The sequence below is a fragment of the Sesamum indicum genome, linkage group LG2 (assembly GCF_026168435.1).
Source record: "Sesamum indicum cultivar Baizhima isolate 11 linkage group LG2, ASM2616843v1, whole genome shotgun sequence".
NCBI lineage: Eukaryota > Viridiplantae > Streptophyta > Magnoliopsida > Lamiales > Pedaliaceae > Sesamum > Sesamum indicum.
The window spans coordinates 18394394-18412821 of NC_142658.1; the positions used below are offsets into that span (position 1 = coordinate 18394394).

The following is an 18428-nucleotide window of genomic DNA, read 5'->3' on the forward strand; positions in this document are numbered from 1 at the left end:
TATGGTTTGGACAGAGCAAGTTCAATCATCAAACTCATCAAAAAGGTGAACAAGTCATTGCCTCATGCCATGGCTATGACACGAGTTTTGTCCACCAGATTCATGGATATAATGACTCATCCTACGGCCAGGGATGTCATTCTGCAATGCCTAATCCTCTTTCCAAGGAAGCCTAATGAGGTATGTGTAACTGTAATTCATTCCATCTCACAGATTCTTGATTTTGTACTACTTTTAAATCCTATTCTGCAATTTAAATGGTTTTAATCACTTGTTCTTGTTTTGAAATTTCAGGTGCTCTACGAAAAAGTAATACTGCATTTCCAAGATTTGGCCATACACGAAGTTGGATGCAGATCATTGATCGACTGCATCGCCCTCATTCATGGAGATCAAAGAGTTAGACTTATCAATAAGATAGCAGATGTATCGGATTATCTTTCATATGATCGACACGGGTAACAACTAAGTGCATTGTAGTTTTAATTTCCTTTGATTTTTATCTCATAATGCTAAATATTTGATGGGGCTAATTGTTTCTAGGAACTTCGTCGTACAAAATCTCCTAGGCCTTAAAAACAAGGGGATTACCAAGAAAATAACATGTTGCCTGCAAAATCAGTTTATGGGATTGGCGGTGAGAAAAGAAGGATGCCTTGTGGTAGAGAAATGCATGGAAGCTTCGGACGATGGGATTATCGCAGTGGCTAAGAAGATAATAGACTGTCGGAGAGGAGCTGTTCGACTTGCTCGAAATCGGTTTGGGAATTATGTGATTCAAGCAGTATTAGAGAAGACTAAGGTTGATTCTTGTATCTAATCCAAGTTTCTAAAATATACATATACACCAGCAAAATCTTGCAAGAACTAATATGTTTGGTTTATGTGGTTTCAGGAGCGCGGTTTCAATAGTCTTTATGATGCTATAGTGAGACAGCTGGAGGCTCGTTGCAGAGCATCAATTGGTCGGACGCAGGGCGGAATAAGATCAACTCAGGATGCATATATAAGAGATCAGTCTAGTTTGCATGAATGGATTATTATCTTTATGTAGAAAAATGAGAGTTTATGTTTTGCTCTTGGGGAGCATTAATAAAACTGATGATTCTATTCTTGTTCTGTTTTTCATGAATCAAAGTAGTGTTTTTTGATGCATGACTATTGAGCAACTAGTTTCTGAGTAGAGCAGTAGCAGCAGTTTGGTAACTCCATTGTGTATTCAGTTAGTTACTATTGTCTTTCCTCAAATGTGTTGTGTTAAACCTCCAGAAGATGGACAGAGGAACAAGACAAGAATCTGTACAAAAAGACAAGGAAAGAAAGTCATAAGATTCACCCACAAATAGCCCACATACAGGGAGAAGAAGATTGAGATAGTATTAGGAAGAACATAATTTAGGACTAGTTCTAACATAGTAGTCGTCCAATTCTTATTTTGCATTTCGAGTCAAAGGTACTTTTATTCGAATGAGAGATCTTTTCCTTACGGCCAAAGGGACATTAAAACTTGAATGTAAGGAACCTTTCGGACAATCTTAAAAATGAGTTTCAAACCCTTAAACCCCTATCTTAAGCTATTTTTTAAAGGATTTAATGCAATTTATCCACATGTGATAGTGCAAATGAACAAATTATACCATTGTGGGGGGGGGGGGGAAAGGAACTACAGTTTACACCCTTATCCTTTCAAATAGAACAATCACCCAACTTCACTTGTTATATGCATTTGCGAATTTCCTATACATAAAATTTTACCAAATAGAACAACATATATATGAACACAAAATGGCAAAACAGAAGTGCCAACTTCATTGATATTCAGAACTAGAATTTATAGAAAAATTGTCATATGTCAAAGCAGAACATATTGTGTACAAAGATCCACAATGTTTGTAATGTGGCAAAACAAATCGTCAAAGTCCTCATATTTTTATAACTATCCTTCTCTATTACATTCTTAAATTTAATTATCTAAAAAATCTCATAATATTCCTCAAATAAGATTTTCCAATACTTCTTAAACATAACTTTCTAAATATTCTATTAATTTTCGTTAATTCTTAGTAATTACTTAAATACCAGTACACATAATTAAGTATTTGATTAATAAACACGATGAAATTGAGTAAATCAATTATATACAACAAAATTTAAAATAAATAGCATCCAAATAATATAAAAAAGGAAAACATAAAATTTGGTCGTTTAATTTTATGGTCAATTGTAAAGATTTGGGTATGAGAGGACGCAGTAAATTCCATTAACAAGAATCTGAAGAAACTTTGATCTTATTCAAGAAGAAAAACTGCAGAACAAGGATCCCTCATTTCTTTGTTTTGAAGATGATGAACAGTGTAATATATATACAGATCCTTTCTAACGGATAACTAATTATCCCGCTAAAGAAAAGAGAAAGTGCGCTTAAAACAACTAAGACAACTTATGCTTTCTCTCATAAGTGCACTTCTTACTAAAAGAGTATGAAACGTTTTTACAAAAAAGTTCGTGATGAAAGTGCGCTTTGTTCTTCTTCTTCAGAATGTTGTCAGCAAGCTTGCTGCCTTCTTCAGATATACGATCAGCAACCGCATATTTCTTGTTCTATTCTTTTACATCAATTCCCATTAAATATTACTTCCTAACTACATTAGAACTACAGATATTAAAATGAATTTGACATGGTAATCCATATGGTAGTTGGAATAGAATTCCAATTGTAACTACCAACACATTCTATGTAAGACCACATCGTAACTACCAACACATTCTATATAAGACCACATCGTAACTACCAATAGTCCAACACCCCACAATTTTACAGATTATACTGTTCCTGCTCCCACTCTTTTCATCATCTTTCTTTCTTGATTCTTGCATGCATGGATTCTTCAACTTCTCCAACCCGCCTACACCCTACTGATCATGACGACCAAGAAGTTATTCTGTATATTGGACGTCTGCAACCGGGAAAAGATGGCACTTATACTCAGAGCAACGACGGCGATGCCCCATCGTCAGACGATGATTCTGACACTTTCAGTGTCTTCTCGTTTAGAACACAGGAAGAACGTGTCCCCATTACTACTACCAGATCCAAGAAGATGAAGATTGTTCCGTGTGTTTTGGGTGAAGACAACTCTGCTACTAAAGACGACATCTGGGGTTGTCCACGCTTCTTCATGACTACTTCAGAAGGTAAGTTAATTTTTTACTATGGAATATATCACAATTTTGTTTCAATTAATGATGTCTGATTATAAACCAAAGAAACTTAATTCATGATCGTGGTATTTTCTTTTCTTAATTCTTACGAGTTTCTTCCTGTTGTTTGGCTATTTTCTTGTTTGTGTTTGTTGATCGACAAACATATATGATTAAAGAAGTTCTTGATTGTTTTCTTGTAGGAGAGAAGGACGTGAGTAATGATCAGAATCTCATGGATCATCAACTTAGATCTAATCACTTGAGAAGCAGGCTACTCCCTGTCCCATATGCTGATCCAAGGTTTAAGCCTATGATGCTACACAAGTTTCGATATCCAATGAAGTACGGTCCGAGGATTCCTCTTCGCCCGCCGCCCTTCCTGCAGGCCAGACCTCTTGACGTTAACCACTTGGAAGAAATTATGAAAGGGGATGATAGAGAACAGAAGGAGAGTATGGTGCCTATACTTCTACACTCGATTTTCACGCTGATGTTGAATAGACGGCTGCATTGTATCTACTGCATGCTCGTTGATGTGTGCGAAGGCCAACAGTTAGATTCGCTCGTCGTTAGGGTCCTGTCGCAGGGCGAAAACTTTCTTCGTGCAGCATTCGACCAACAAGGGTAATTATAATACAAACATTCTTTTACTAATTGTAGCTACGTCTGTTGTGCTAATTAGTTAAATATAAAAACTAATGATCATGTATGGTTTGGACAGAGCAAGTTCAATCGTGGAACTCATCAGAAAGGTGAAGAAGTCGTCGCCTCATGCCATGGCTATGACAAGAGTTCTGTCCACCAGATTCATGGATATAATGACTCATCCCACGGCCAGGGATGTCATTCTGCAATGCCTGCTCCTCTTTCCAGCCCAGCCTAATGAGGTATTCCATCTCTCAGATTCTTGATTTTGTACTACCTTTGATTCCTAGTTTTGCAGTTTTAATGGTTTGAATCACTTGTTTTTATTTTGAAATTTCAGGTGCTTTATGAAAAAGCAATATTGCATTTCCAGGATTTGGCCCTACACGAAGTGGGATGCATATCATTGAACGACTGCATTGCCCGCATTGATGGAGATCAAAGAGTTAGACTACTCAATCACATAGCTGATGTATCAGATTTTCTCTCGTATGATCCATACGGGTAAGAATTAAGTGCATATTGAAGTTTTTATTTTCTGGGATATTTCATTTTTAACTCATAATGAATGATAAGTATTTGATGGGGCTAATTAATTCCCTTTAGGAACTACGTTGTACAAAATGTCCTAAGCCTCAGAAACGGGGACATTACAAATAAAATAACCGATTGCCTGGAAAATCAATTCAAACGACTGGCGGTGAGAAAGGAAGGAAGCCTTGTGGTAGAGAAATGCATGGAAGCTTCGAACAATGGCATTATCAGAGTGGCTGCAGAGATAGTAAACAGTCCGGGAGCAGCTTTTCGACTTGCTCGAAATAAGTTTGGAAATTATGTGATTCAAGCAGCATTAAAGAAGACTAAGGTTGATTCTTTGTATCCAAGTTTCTAGATATATACACCACGTAAGTCTGCTGTTGCAATAACTTATAAGTTTGGTTTATGTGATTTCAGGAACAAGGTTTCAAAAGCTTTTATGACGCTATTGTGAGACGTCTGGAGCCTCATCGCAGAGCACTTCGTCAAACTGCAGGCGGAAAGAATGTGTTGAGTATTGTGGAAGCTGATGAGCAATATAGTCAACTCAATTGATCAGTCGGTGTATTTTGTGTAAATCGAGCAAATGTTATCGCTTTGTAGAACAATGAGACTCTGTTAATAAAGTTGATGATTTTCTTCTTTCTTTCTTTTTCTTCTTTTCTGTATTGGATGATAATGATGGTTTGATTCAACTTTTTGAATCAAAATACTGTTTTTGATGTGATTAATGAAGTATGTGATTCAACCAAATACTCCATTCTGTACTCAGTTAGTGTAGTCTTTTCTCAAATGTGTTGGGTTAAACATCTGCAAAATCCTCTTGATGTCGAGTTTCTTGAGGATGGAGAATGTGCCGTATATGCATTTAACACAGGTTCACTTCATTCCTTACAACCTCTTCTTTTTCCAACATAAACACAACAACTATCTGACACAAATTCTAATGTTTAAACTGTATACTGCTGCAGCATTCCTTTCCAGAGTGCTGAAGAACAAAACCATTCAAGTGTCATTAGGCGTAATGCAGTGCGAAATATATACCGTCTGCAGGTATTCAAGGAAAACGTTGAGTTTGCACCGCTCGGACTAATCAAAATGCACGACAGGAGGAGCGATGGAGGATTGTACCTTTGGGGGATAGTATAAGAATCAAAAGAAAGAGGACCTGGCTTGTTTGGAGCCATTTTCAAGCAAAAGAGCAAGGTGCTGTAAGGTAGACAAGAAAGATGAGGACTTCACATACAGTTTTGACAATGGATTGCTGACAGGGAACCTTCAAAGTGAGAGCAGCTTCAAAGAGATTTTGAATTTGTATATTGAGGCAGATTCATGCAAGTGATCAGCATCCCACAAACCTCAAATCATCATCAAGATCAGCACAACAAAGATATTTAGTTGAATTTTGTTTTTCTTTTTCAAGATAAATATTTTTGTAATTCTTTTTGCAATACTAAAGAAATACAATTACTATTTTAATTTATTCAATTTGTGTTCTGTTGAATTTGATTTTTCTATTTTTAGTATGAATAATAAAATAAATCTAGTAATTTAGAAGAAATAGCCAATCGTCAGAGTCTAAAAATGGTGATGAATAGAGGAGATATGAAATTAAAAAGCTAAGCAACCAAGTTGATCGTATTAGTACAAGGATTGAAAAGTTGAGGCGACCTTTACCACCTTAGGAGAATGCTATATTACACAAAAAACCACCTTTTATTCTTGAAATATTGGTTGAGACTTTAGGAACGGTATAATATCAGACCTCTCAAGGCATGATGGTAACAAAGATTTGAAAAAGCACTTGACAGCCTTGAGAACATCATACAAATCTATGGACCATTAGGGCCTTGAGAAAAGTCTACTTCAATGCCCAAGAAATTAGGTTGAAGTGGTTGAATGCAAATATTTTGGATAGTCCGTCATTATTTATGTTGATTATATTTTTATCTTTCTAAACTTATGAATTATTTTGATTCTAAATTTTAAATTATTTATCATTTTTTATTTTTTATATATTAAAAATTTAAATAATAATTTGATTGATTTATTTAGTTTCGCGTGTCACGAATTACTAACTAATATAATATAAAATAAAATAAACTAATAATATGAGAAGGTATTTTATTTTCTTTCACACTTATTTATGATAAAATTTTAAATTTATTTGAAGGACATTTCCTTTTTTTTTTTCTTTTAAAAAAAATATTTGATAAACATTTGCAGTGGGGTTCTACTTTTGAGTTCTGTCTTCTTCCTTTCTTTGTTCTCTGAGCTTTCCCTCCAAATCAAAAACCCTAACTCCTAAACCCAAAACCCTTTTACCCTCATTTCCCACACGATTCTCTCCAGCCCACGACTTCGTATGATCATCAACTTATGTAATTTGGCACAGTAAACTGTCTTCTGGAGTGAATTCAGATCAAAATTCTCTCACATTACTCATAGATGTTTAAACTTTCCGGAATGAAGTCAATTCTCAGTATCAGCCCAGCTCTCTCCAATCCCACCGCTGCATCAACTCCTCTTTCCCTCTTCTTCCACCGTCAGGCCTTCGTTCTTCGTCGCACAACCGCCAAGATTAAACCCTTCGATAAACCTAGGTTTCTCACAACGCTGTCTGTAATCAACGCTCTTGCTAATTATTCAAGACCCTCTAGTTCCGGTCAAAGTCGAGGCTTATGCGCCGAGGTCGGGAGGTCGGGCGAGATTCACGTCATTGTGGGACCTATGTTCGCTGGAAAAACTACCACCCTTCTTAAGAGAATGAAGTCCGAGAGCAGTAATGGCAGGTCGGATATGTATTGTTTTGTTTGTTTCTAGTTCTTTGTTGGTTAATTTGGATTAGTTAATGTATTCTCTTTGATGGAGTCCTATAACTGTTGCTGTTCTCGACTCATTACATACTGCATAATATTGAGAACGCAATTTTTTTCCTTCTTTGGGTAACATTGCATGGTTTTATAATAAGATAGTAAATTTGACTGATATTGGGTCTTGAGACTGGTTAAATTGTTAGGTCATACATCCAAAGGTGCCTCTTTTATTTGCTGTTGGGTTATCAGTCAGTATGGGTTTATGTCCTTTGGTCCAAAAACTAAGACTTGGACGCTGTATTGAGTTTCATGGTTGAATTAAATTATCACTATTGAGATGTTCCCAGATTTCAGGGTGACTCCATAAAGAATTCCTGCCATTTGGATAGAACATTGAAGGACCTCTGTTTCACGGGGAGAGTTAAAGAAGCTGTTGGAATATTGTGTTGCACAGGGGTGAAAGTATTTCCCGAAACCTATTCACTTCTATTGCAAGAATGTATTTTCAGGAGAGAATATAAAAAGGGCAGAAGAATTCATTGGCAAATGGTGGTGGTTGGATTTATTCCTGAGGAATATCTGAAGATTAAGCTTTTGATTTTGTACGCAAAAGCTGGAGATTTGGATACTGCCCACATTCTTTTTGACATGTTGGTAATGAAAACTTTAATTTCATGGAATTCAATAATTGCAGGATACGTGCAAAAGGGGCTGGAGGAGGTGGGATTGAGTCTTTATCACAGAATGAGACAATATGGTTGGATGCCAGACCAGTATACATTTGCCTCTGTCTTCAGGGCTTGTTCCTCTTTAGCCATTCTGGAGCAGGGCAAACAAGCTCATGGCATATTGATTAAGAGTCAAATTAGTGGAAATGTTGTAGTTAGTAGTGCACTTATGGATATGTATTTCAAATGCAGCAACCCCGAGGATGGGTTTCAAGTATTTGTTAAGTCGTTGGAAAGGAATGTTATAACCTGGACGTCTTTGATATCTGGATATGGCCTGCATGGGCAAGTTTCTGAGGTTTTGGATTCTTTCCATCAGATGATAAATGAAGGTTTCAAACCGAACCAAATCACATTTCTTGCTGTGCTTTCTGCATGTAGCCATGGAGGTTTGGTCGATGAAGGACGGGAATATTTTTTGTCAATGATGAGAGATTATGGTGTTCAGCCTAGAGGGAAACATTATGCAGTCATGGTTGATCTTTTGGGGCGTGCTGGTAGATTAGAGGAGGCTTACACGTTTGTTGAAATGTCACCTTGTAAAGATCACCCAGCAGTATGGGGTGCTTTGCTTGGTGCATGTAGAATTCATGGAAATGTGGAGATGGTAAAGCTTGCTGCAAAGAACTTTTTTGAGTTGGAACCGGAAAATGCTGGGAAGTATGTAGTTTTGTCTAATGCATATGCATCTTTTGGTTTATGGAAAAATGTTGCAGAGATTAGGAGTGTAATGAAAGGATCTGGTATAAAAAAGGAGCCTGGTTATAGCATGATAGAGATACAAAAGGAGGTCCACTTCTTTTATATGGGACATAATACTCATAAACAAACTGAACAAATACATGGGCTGATTAAAGATTTGGCCTGTATATTGAAAGATGCTGGTGACACTCCGGAATTGAGCGTTGAACTGGAGTACGGCATAGTTGCCTACCTTGATTACTAACCTCTATTATATTTGAAGGTCATTAATCACAATTGAGCTTCATTTTCATGATCATGAGTAAGCATAAATGCTCATCTGTGGGTAAGACATTGAAATCTCAGGTGAATTTACATCTTTTCACTAGGCAACTAATCGATCCTGACATTTGGACGACAACATTAACAAGAAACTTGGAGCGCTATTATCCTGGTTCCACAAACCATCAAGAAACAAAATCATGGACAATATGTAGTGGTAGGGCGGGATTCATATTTCACTTGCTTGCCCTTCTCTGTCTAGCAATCAGATGAGCAACTGCATGCAATATCCTAATGGAGAAGTCTTAGGTAAGAACTCACAGGATGTTTCCTACAAGGCAGCACTTCTGAGATCAGTTCTAGACTATTATATATTGCTTGTTTGATAAATGTTGAAGGCTTTGCTAGCTTGCATTAGAAATTTATTATTTAAGATACTTGTGCTGTTTGGTAAGCAAGGAATGAGTTCTTTGCTAATGTGTAACTGGCTGTGACTTCCAACCGAAAGCCAACTCTGACATGCATGTTTCACATTCTCTATGGCACCTTATGGTTCCACTTTTATTTATCTTTTAACTGTTCCTTTATCTATAGCAGTGTGAAGCTATAATCTATTCTTGCTTGTAATACTGTAATATCAATTCTTATTTTGGCTTATGATCTTGCAGAAGTGTGGCAATAATAAAATCAAACAAAGATACTAGGTATGGGTTAGACTCTATTGTGACACATGATGGAGAAAAGTTGCCATGTTTGCCATTATCAGACCTCTCATTATTCCAAGAAAAATTGGGTGCTGAAGTGTATGATAAGGTATTGCTCAACTATAATACAGAACTATTTAGCTTCATGTGGATGCCTAAGGCAATCTCTTATAACTTGGAAATACATTGCGGTATACATGTGTAGTGACGCAGTTAAACTGCAGCAATATTGGCAAAATTCTGGTGGTCTTCTATGATAGTTTATGCGCTAATATTTTCTTGTTGATCTCATAACAGCTAGAGGTGATTGGTATTGATGAAGCACAGTTTTTTGAAGGCCTATATGATTTCTGCAGCAAAGCTGCTGATCATGATGGGAAGACTGTAATTGTTGCTGGTTTGGATGGCGACTATTTGAGGTTGCGCTCTGTTTCAGTATTCTTAGATGCCAATTTATGACTGGAAGAGTGTTTCTTTGTCTGAAACTTGTAATGATTTTTTTTCCTTCCCTTTTTCTTGTGGGCAGAAGGAGCTTTGGTTCAGTACTTGATATAATCCCCATTGCCGATTCTGTTACTAAGTTAACTGCTCGATGTGAGGTATGTGGTAAACGGGCTTTCTTTACTTTGAGGAAGACAGATGAGACTAAAACGGAACTCATTGCTGGGGCTGAAGTATATATGCCTGTGTGCCGTCAGCACTATGTAAGTGGTCAAGTGGTTAAAGAGACTACAAAAGCCGTCCTCGAGTTACAGAACAGGCAGATTAGCTCGATTTTATAGGCATTGCCTGTGATTTACAAACGGGTTCTGCCTTGTTACATTTTTGTATTAATCTGCCTGTATTAAGTTTACAATTGAAGCTGGTTGTTCCTACTCTTATCACATTAACTGGTATTATGTATTAGCAATCAAATTCTGTCAAATGCAGGCATCTTTATCCTTGTTTCAATTTGCTTTACTTTTAAGATATTCGTTCTCTGCTTCATCCTGTCCAAACAAAACTCTACCAAGAATTCTTTCAATGAACTTTACAAATGAGCTCTGATACCAACTCCGTAGGAGTTTATATTATCCAAAACGTGAAACTGTGATGTGTGATTTCAAATGTGGCACTGGTTTAGGAAGTCCAGTTCAGAAGATTTGATGAACTATACAGTCTACACTCTCCATTAAACTCCTCTTCCTGGTATAGCAGAACATGTCACATTCAGCCCTTGATGTATTATTACCTAACAATTAAATAGATTAGAAACCACTTATAATTTGTCATATGATTGTGATGTGGAATTTATCACCCATGACACTATCCCTTCCTAACTCTTGACTCACAACATTTGTCTAAATCAAAAACCACTAAAAAAAAGTGGCAAATATAAAGTTTGCTTTCATTGAGAGTCGAACTCAAGACCTCCCGCTTACTAAACGGGTGCTCTAACCAACTGAGCTATGAAAGCTGACGATCCACAATTTCTTATGAAATAACTTACGCGTGTAGCAGATCTTTTACAAAATCAATTCGAATCGTCTCTGGTTCATTTACAAAATGCGGTGGGAATAAAATAAAGAAACAGTTGAATAAGAGAAAACTTGAAATAAGAGCTTGGGATGCACATAACCTTCCATAAGTAATTTCCCCTTAAACATTACTTTGTTTCACAAAGACAACACTACTTTGATTCACAAAGTTGAACCAAAAACCAAAAATTGAACAAGAATAGAATCATCAACTTTATTAACAAAGCCATACACACACTCTTATTGTTCTATGGAAACATAACATTTGTTCCATTTACACAACATAGACTGATTGACGGTTGAGTTGATGCCATCACTCAATTTAGATTTATTTTATTATTCATACTAAAAATAGAAAAATCAAATTCAACAGAACACAAATTGAATAAATTAAAATAGTAATTCTATTTCTTTAGTATTGCAGAAAGAGTTACAAAAATATTTATCTTGAAAAAGAAAAACAAAATTTCAACTAAATATCTTTGCTGTGCTGATCTTGATGATGATTTGAGGTTTGTGGGATGCTGATCACTTGCATGAATCTGCCTCAATATACAAATTCAAAATCTCTTTGAAGCTGCTCTCACTTTGAAGGCTCCCTGTCAGCAATCCATTCTCAGAACTCTATGTGAAGTCCTCTTCTTTCTTGTCTACCTTACAGCACCTTGGTCTTTTGCTTGAAAATGGCTCCAAGCAAGCCAGGTCCTCTTTCTTTTGAATCTTAGACTATCCCCCAAGGTAAAATCCTCGATCCCTCCTCCTGTCGTGCATTTTGATTAGTCCGAGCGGTGCAAACTCAAGTTTTTCTTGGAATACCTGCAGACGGTATATATTTCGCATTGCATTACGCCTAATGACACTTGAATGGTTTTGTTCTTCAGCACTCTGGAAAGGAATGCTGCAGCAGTATACAGTTTAAACATTAGAATTTGTGTCAGATAGTTGTTGTGTTTATGTTGGAAAAAGAAGAGGTTGTAAGGAATGAAGTGAACCTGTGTTAAATGCATATACGGCACATTCTCCATCCTCAAGAAACTCGACATCAAGAGGATTTTGCAGATGTTTAACCCAACACATTTGAGAAAAGACTACACTAACTGAGTACAGAATGGAGTATTTGGTTGAATCACATACTTCATTAATCACATCAAAAACAGTATTTTGATTCAAAAAGTTGAATCAAACCATCATTATCATCCAATACAGAAAAGAAGAAAAAGAAAGAAAGAAGAAAATCATCAACTTTATTAACAGAGTCTCATTGTTCTACAAAGCGATAACATTTGCTCGATTTACACAAAATACACCGACTGATCAATTGAGTTGACTATATTGCTCATCAGCTTCCACAATACTCAACACATTCTTTCCGCCTGCAGTTTGACGAAGTGCTCTGCGATGAGGCTCCAGACGTCTCACAATAGCGTCATAAAAGCTTTTGAAACCTTGTTCCTGAAATCACATAAACCAAACTTATAAGTTATTGCAACAGCAGACTTACGTGGTGTATATATCTAGAAACTTGGATACAAAGAATCAACCTTAGTCTTCTTTAATGCTGCTTGAATCACATAATTTCCAAACTTATTTCGAGCAAGTCGAAAAGCTGCTCCCGGACTGTTTACTATCTCTGCAGCCACTCTGATAATGCCATTGTTCGAAGCTTCCATGCATTTCTCTACCACAAGGCTTCCTTCCTTTCTCACCGCCAGTCGTTTGAATTGATTTTCCAGGCAATCGGTTATTTTATTTGTAATGTCCCCGTTTCTGAGGCTTAGGACATTTTGTACAACGTAGTTCCTAAAGGGAATTAATTAGCCCCATCAAATACTTATCATTCATTATGAGTTAAAAATGAAATATCCCAGAAAATAAAAACTTCAATATGCACTTAATTCTTACCCGTATGGATCATACGAGAGAAAATCTGATACATCAGCTATGTGATTGAGTAGTCTAACTCTTTGATCTCCATCAATGCGGGCAATGCAGTCGTTCAATGATATGCATCCCACTTCGTGTAGGGCCAAATCCTGGAAATGCAATATTGCTTTTTCATAAAGCACCTGAAATTTCAAAATAAAAACAAGTGATTCAAACCATTAAAACTGCAAAACTAGGAATCAAAGGTAGTACAAAATCAAGAATCTGAGAGATGGAATACCTCATTAGGCTGGGCTGGAAAGAGGAGCAGGCATTGCAGAATGACATCCCTGGCCGTGGGATGAGTCATTATATCCATGAATCTGGTGGACAGAACTCTTGTCATAGCCATGGCATGAGGCGACGACTTCTTCACCTTTCTGATGAGTTCCACGATTGAACTTGCTCTGTCCAAACCATACATGATCATTAGTTTTTATATTTAACTAATTAGCACAACAGACGTAGCTACAATTAGTAAAAGAATGTTTGTATTATAATTACCCTTGTTGGTCGAATGCTGCACGAAGAAAGTTTTCGCCCTGCGACAGGACCCTAACGACGAGCGAATCTAACTGTTGGCCTTCGCACACATCAACGAGCATGCAGTAGATACAATGCAGCCGTCTATTCAACATCAGCGTGAAAATCGAGTGTAGAAGTATAGGCACCATACTCTCCTTCTGTTCTCTATCATCCCCTTTCATAATTTCTTCCAAGTGGTTAACGTCAAGAGGTCTGGCCTGCAGGAAGGGCGGCGGGCGAAGAGGAATCCTCGGACCGTACTTCATTGGATATCGAAACTTGTGTAGCATCATAGGCTTAAACCTTGGATCAGCATATGGGACAGGGAGTAGCCTGCTTCTCAAGTGATTAGATCTAAGTTGATGATCCATGAGATTCTGATCATTACTCACGTCCTTCTCTCCTACAAGAAAACAATCAAGAACTTCTTTAATCATATATGTTTGTCGATCAACAAACACAAACAAGAAAATAGCCAAACAACAGGAAGAAACTCGTAAGAATTAAGAAAAGAAAATACCACGATCATGAATTAAGTTTCTTTGGTTTATAATCAGACATCATTAATTGAAACAAAATTGTGATATATTCCATAGTAAAAAATTAACTTACCTTCTGAAGTAGTCATGAAGAAGCGTGGACAACCCCAGATGTCGTCTTTAGTAGCAGAGTTGTCTTCACCCAAAACACACGGAACAATCTTCATCTTCTTGGATCTGGTAGTAGTAATGGGGACACGTTCTTCCTGTGTTCTAAACGAGAAGACACTGAAAGTGTCAGAATCATCGTCTGACGATGGGGCATCGCCGTCGTTGCTCTGAGTATAAGTGCCATCTTTTCCCGGTTGCAGACGTCCAATATACAGAATAACTTCTTGGTCGTCATGATCAGTAGGGTGTAGGCGGGTTGGAGAAGTTGAAGAATCCATGCATGCAAGAATCAAGAAAGAAAGATGATGAAAAGAGTGGGAGCAGGAACAGTATAATCTGTAAAATTGTGGGGTGTTGGACTATTGGTAGTTACGATGTGGTCTTATATAGAATGTGTTGGTAGTTACGATGTGGTCTTACATAGAATGTGTTGGTAGTTACAATTGGAATTCTATTCCAACTACCATATGGATTACCATGTCAAATTCATTTTAATATCTGTAGTTCTAATGTAGTTAGGAAGTAATATTTAATGGGAATTGATGTAAAAGAATAGAACAAGAAATATGCGGTTGCTGATCGTATATCTGAAGAAGGCAGCAAGCTTGCTGACAACATTCTGAAGAAGAAGAACAAAGCGCACTTTCATCACGAACTTTTTTGTAAAAACGTTTCATACTCTTTTAGTAAGAAGTGCACTTATGAGAGAAAGCATAAGTTGTCTTAGTTGTTTTAAGCGCACTTTCTCTTTTCTTTAGCGGGATAATTAGTTATCCGTTAGAAAGGATCTGTATATATATTACACTGTTCATCATCTTCAAAACAAAGAAATGAGGGATCCTTGTTCTGCAGTTTTTCTTCTTGAATAAGATCAAAGTTTCTTCAGATTCTTGTTAATGGAATTTACTGCGTCCTCTCATACCCAAATCTTTACAATTGACCATAAAATTAAACGACCAAATTTTATGTTTTCCTTTTTTATATTATTTGGATGCTATTTATTTTAAATTTTGTTGTATATAATTGATTTACTCAATTTCATCGTGTTTATTAATCAAATACTTAATTATGTGTACTGGTATTTAAGTAATTACTAAGAATTAACGAAAATTAATAGAATATTTAGAAAGTTATGTTTAAGAAGTATTGGAAAATCTTATTTGAGGAATATTATGAGATTTTTTAGATAATTAAATTTAAGAATGTAATAGAGAAGGATAGTTATAAAAATATGAGGACTTTGACGATTTGTTTTGCCACATTACAAACATTGTGGATCTTTGTACACAATATGTTCTGCTTTGACATATGACAATTTTTCTATAAATTCTAGTTCTGAATATCAATGAAGTTGGCACTTCTGTTTTGCCATTTTGTGTTCATATATATGTTGTTCTATTTGGTAAAATTTTATGTATAGGAAATTCGCAAATGCATATAACAAGTGAAGTTGGGTGATTGTTCTATTTGAAAGGATAAGGGTGTAAACTGTAGTTCCTTTCCCCCCCCCCCCCACAATGGTATAATTTGTTCATTTGCACTATCACATGTGGATAAATTGCATTAAATCCTTTAAAAAATAGCTTAAGATAGGGGTTTAAGGGTTTGAAACTCATTTTTAAGATTGTCCGAAAGGTTCCTTACATTCAAGTTTTAATGTCCCTTTGGCCGTAAGGAAAAGATCTCTCATTCGAATAAAAGTACCTTTGACTCGAAATGCAAAATAAGAATTGGACGACTACTATGTTAGAACTAGTCCTAAATTATGTTCTTCCTAATACTATCTCAATCTTCTTCTCCCTGTATGTGGGCTATTTGTGGGTGAATCTTATGACTTTCTTTCCTTGTCTTTTTGTACAGATTCTTGTCTTGTTCCTCTGTCCATCTTCTGGAGGTTTAACACAACACATTTGAGGAAAGACAATAGTAACTAACTGAATACACAATGGAGTTACCAAACTGCTGCTACTGCTCTACTCAGAAACTAGTTGCTCAATAGTCATGCATCAAAAAACACTACTTTGATTCATGAAAAACAGAACAAGAATAGAATCATCAGTTTTATTAATGCTCCCCAAGAGCAAAACATAAACTCTCATTTTTCTACATAAAGATAATAATCCATTCATGCAAACTAGACTGATCTCTTATATATGCATCCTGAGTTGATCTTATTCCGCCCTGCGTCCGACCAATTGATGCTCTGCAACGAGCCTCCAGCTGTCTCACTATAGCATCATAAAGACTATTGAAACCGCGCTCCTGAAACCACATAAACCAAACATATTAGTTCTTGCAAGATTTTGCTGGTGTATATGTATATTTTAGAAACTTGGATTAGATACAAGAATCAACCTTAGTCTTCTCTAATACTGCTTGAATCACATAATTCCCAAACCGATTTCGAGCAAGTCGAACAGCTCCTCTCCGACAGTCTATTATCTTCTTAGCCACTGCGATAATCCCATCGTCCGAAGCTTCCATGCATTTCTCTACCACAAGGCATCCTTCTTTTCTCACCGCCAATCCCATAAACTGATTTTGCAGGCAACATGTTATTTTCTTGGTAATCCCCTTGTTTTTAAGGCCTAGGAGATTTTGTACGACGAAGTTCCTAGAAACAATTAGCCCCATCAAATATTTAGCATTATGAGATAAAAATCAAAGGAAATTAAAACTACAATGCACTTAGTTGTTACCCGTGTCGATCATATGAAAGATAATCCGATACATCTGCTATCTTATTGATAAGTCTAACTCTTTGATCTCCATGAATGAGGGCGATGCAGTCGATCAATGATCTGCATCCAACTTCGTGTATGGCCAAATCTTGGAAATGCAGTATTACTTTTTCGTAGAGCACCTGAAATTTCAAAACAAGAACAAGTGATTAAAACCATTTAAATTGCAGAATAGGATTTAAAAGTAGTACAAAATCAAGAATCTGTGAGATGGAATGAATTACAGTTACACATACCTCATTAGGCTTCCTTGGAAAGAGGATTAGGCATTGCAGAATGACATCCCTGGCCGTAGGATGAGTCATTATATCCATGAATCTGGTGGACAAAACTCGTGTCATAGCCATGGCATGAGGCAATGACTTGTTCACCTTTTTGATGAGTTTGATGATTGAACTTGCTCTGTCCAAACCATAAATCATCATCAGTTTTTATATTTGACTGATTAGTACATCATAAGTAAAAGATGTCTGGATTATAATTACCCTTGTTTGGCGAATGCTGCACTTAGAAAGTATTTGCCCCGCGACAAGACCCTCTCAACCAGTGAATCCAACTGGTGGCCTTCGCACGCATCAATGAGCATGGTGTAGAGACAATGCAGCCGTGTACTCAACATCAACGTGAATACCGAGTCTTCAAGTATAGAAACCAAACTCTCCTTCTCCTCGCTATCATCCCCTTTGATAATTTCTTCCAAGAGGTTTACATCAAGATCAGGTCCGGCCTGTGGGAACTGCTGCCTCCTTCCTTGATTAGGCCGGAAACTAGGAATCCTCGTTGGATCAGCACATGGGAGTGGTCTGCTGCTGAACTGGTGGCTCAAGTGATTAGATCTATGTTGATGATCCATGAGATTCTGATCATTACTCACGCCTCTCTCTCCTACAAGAAAACAATCAAGAAACTTAATAAATAATTTAAACTTTCTTCAATCGTATATGATTGTATATCAACAAGCACAAACAAGAAAATAGCCAAACAACAGAAAGAAACTGTAAGAATTAAGAAAAGAAAATACCACGATCATGAATTAAGTTTCTGTGGTTTATGATCAGACATCATTGATTTAAACAAAATTGTGATATATTCCATAGTAAAAAACTTACCTTCTGAAGTAGTCATGAAGAAGCGTGGACAACCCCAGATGCTGTGTTTAGTAGCAAAGTTGTCTTCACCCAAAACACACGGAACACTCTTGATCTTCTTGGATCTTGTAGTAGTAATAGGGACACCTTCTTCCTGTGTTTTAAACGAGAAGACGCTGAAAGTGTCAGAATCATTGTCTGACAGTAGGGCGTCGTCGTCGTTGCTTTGAGCATCAGCGGTGGGTGCCAACTGCCGGGAAGTGCCATCTTTTCCTGGTTGCAGACGTCCAAAATACACAATAACTTCTTCATCGTCATGATTAGCAGGGCTTAAACGGGTTGGAGAAGTTGAAGAATCCATGCACGCAGAATCAAGAAAGAGAGAGG

The 18428-nt window shown here is 36.9% G+C and overlaps 1 protein-coding gene and 1 non-coding gene across 3 annotated transcripts; one reads left to right on the forward strand and one right to left on the reverse strand.

Moving 5' to 3' along the window:
- The first annotated feature begins 6599 nt into the window (after positions 1 to 6599).
- Positions 6600 to 10548, forward strand: LOC105156306 (thymidine kinase a). 2 transcript variants are annotated; one of them, XM_088875890.1, is made up of 4 exons: positions 6614 to 7178; positions 9562 to 9706; positions 9895 to 10016; positions 10124 to 10548. In XM_088875890.1, the coding sequence occupies exons 1-4, from the start codon at positions 6835 to 6837 to the stop codon at positions 10377 to 10379; spliced, it is 867 nt and encodes a 288-aa protein (XP_088732016.1). In that variant the 5' UTR covers positions 6614 to 6834; the 3' UTR covers positions 10380 to 10548. The 2 variants fall into 2 exon arrangements, 1 of the variants encoding a protein (XP_088732016.1); XR_016062944.1 differs by lacking the exons at positions 9895 to 10016; positions 10124 to 10548 and adding an exon at positions 7550 to 9202 and having other exon boundaries at positions 6600 to 7178; positions 9562 to 9700.
- Positions 10549 to 10979: 431 nt separating this feature from the next.
- On the reverse strand, positions 10980 to 11053 carry TRNAT-AGU (transfer RNA threonine (anticodon AGU)). The gene has a single exon. It is a non-coding gene; the product is annotated as a tRNA-Thr (tRNA).
- Between the last annotated feature and the right edge of the window lie 7375 nt (positions 11054 to 18428).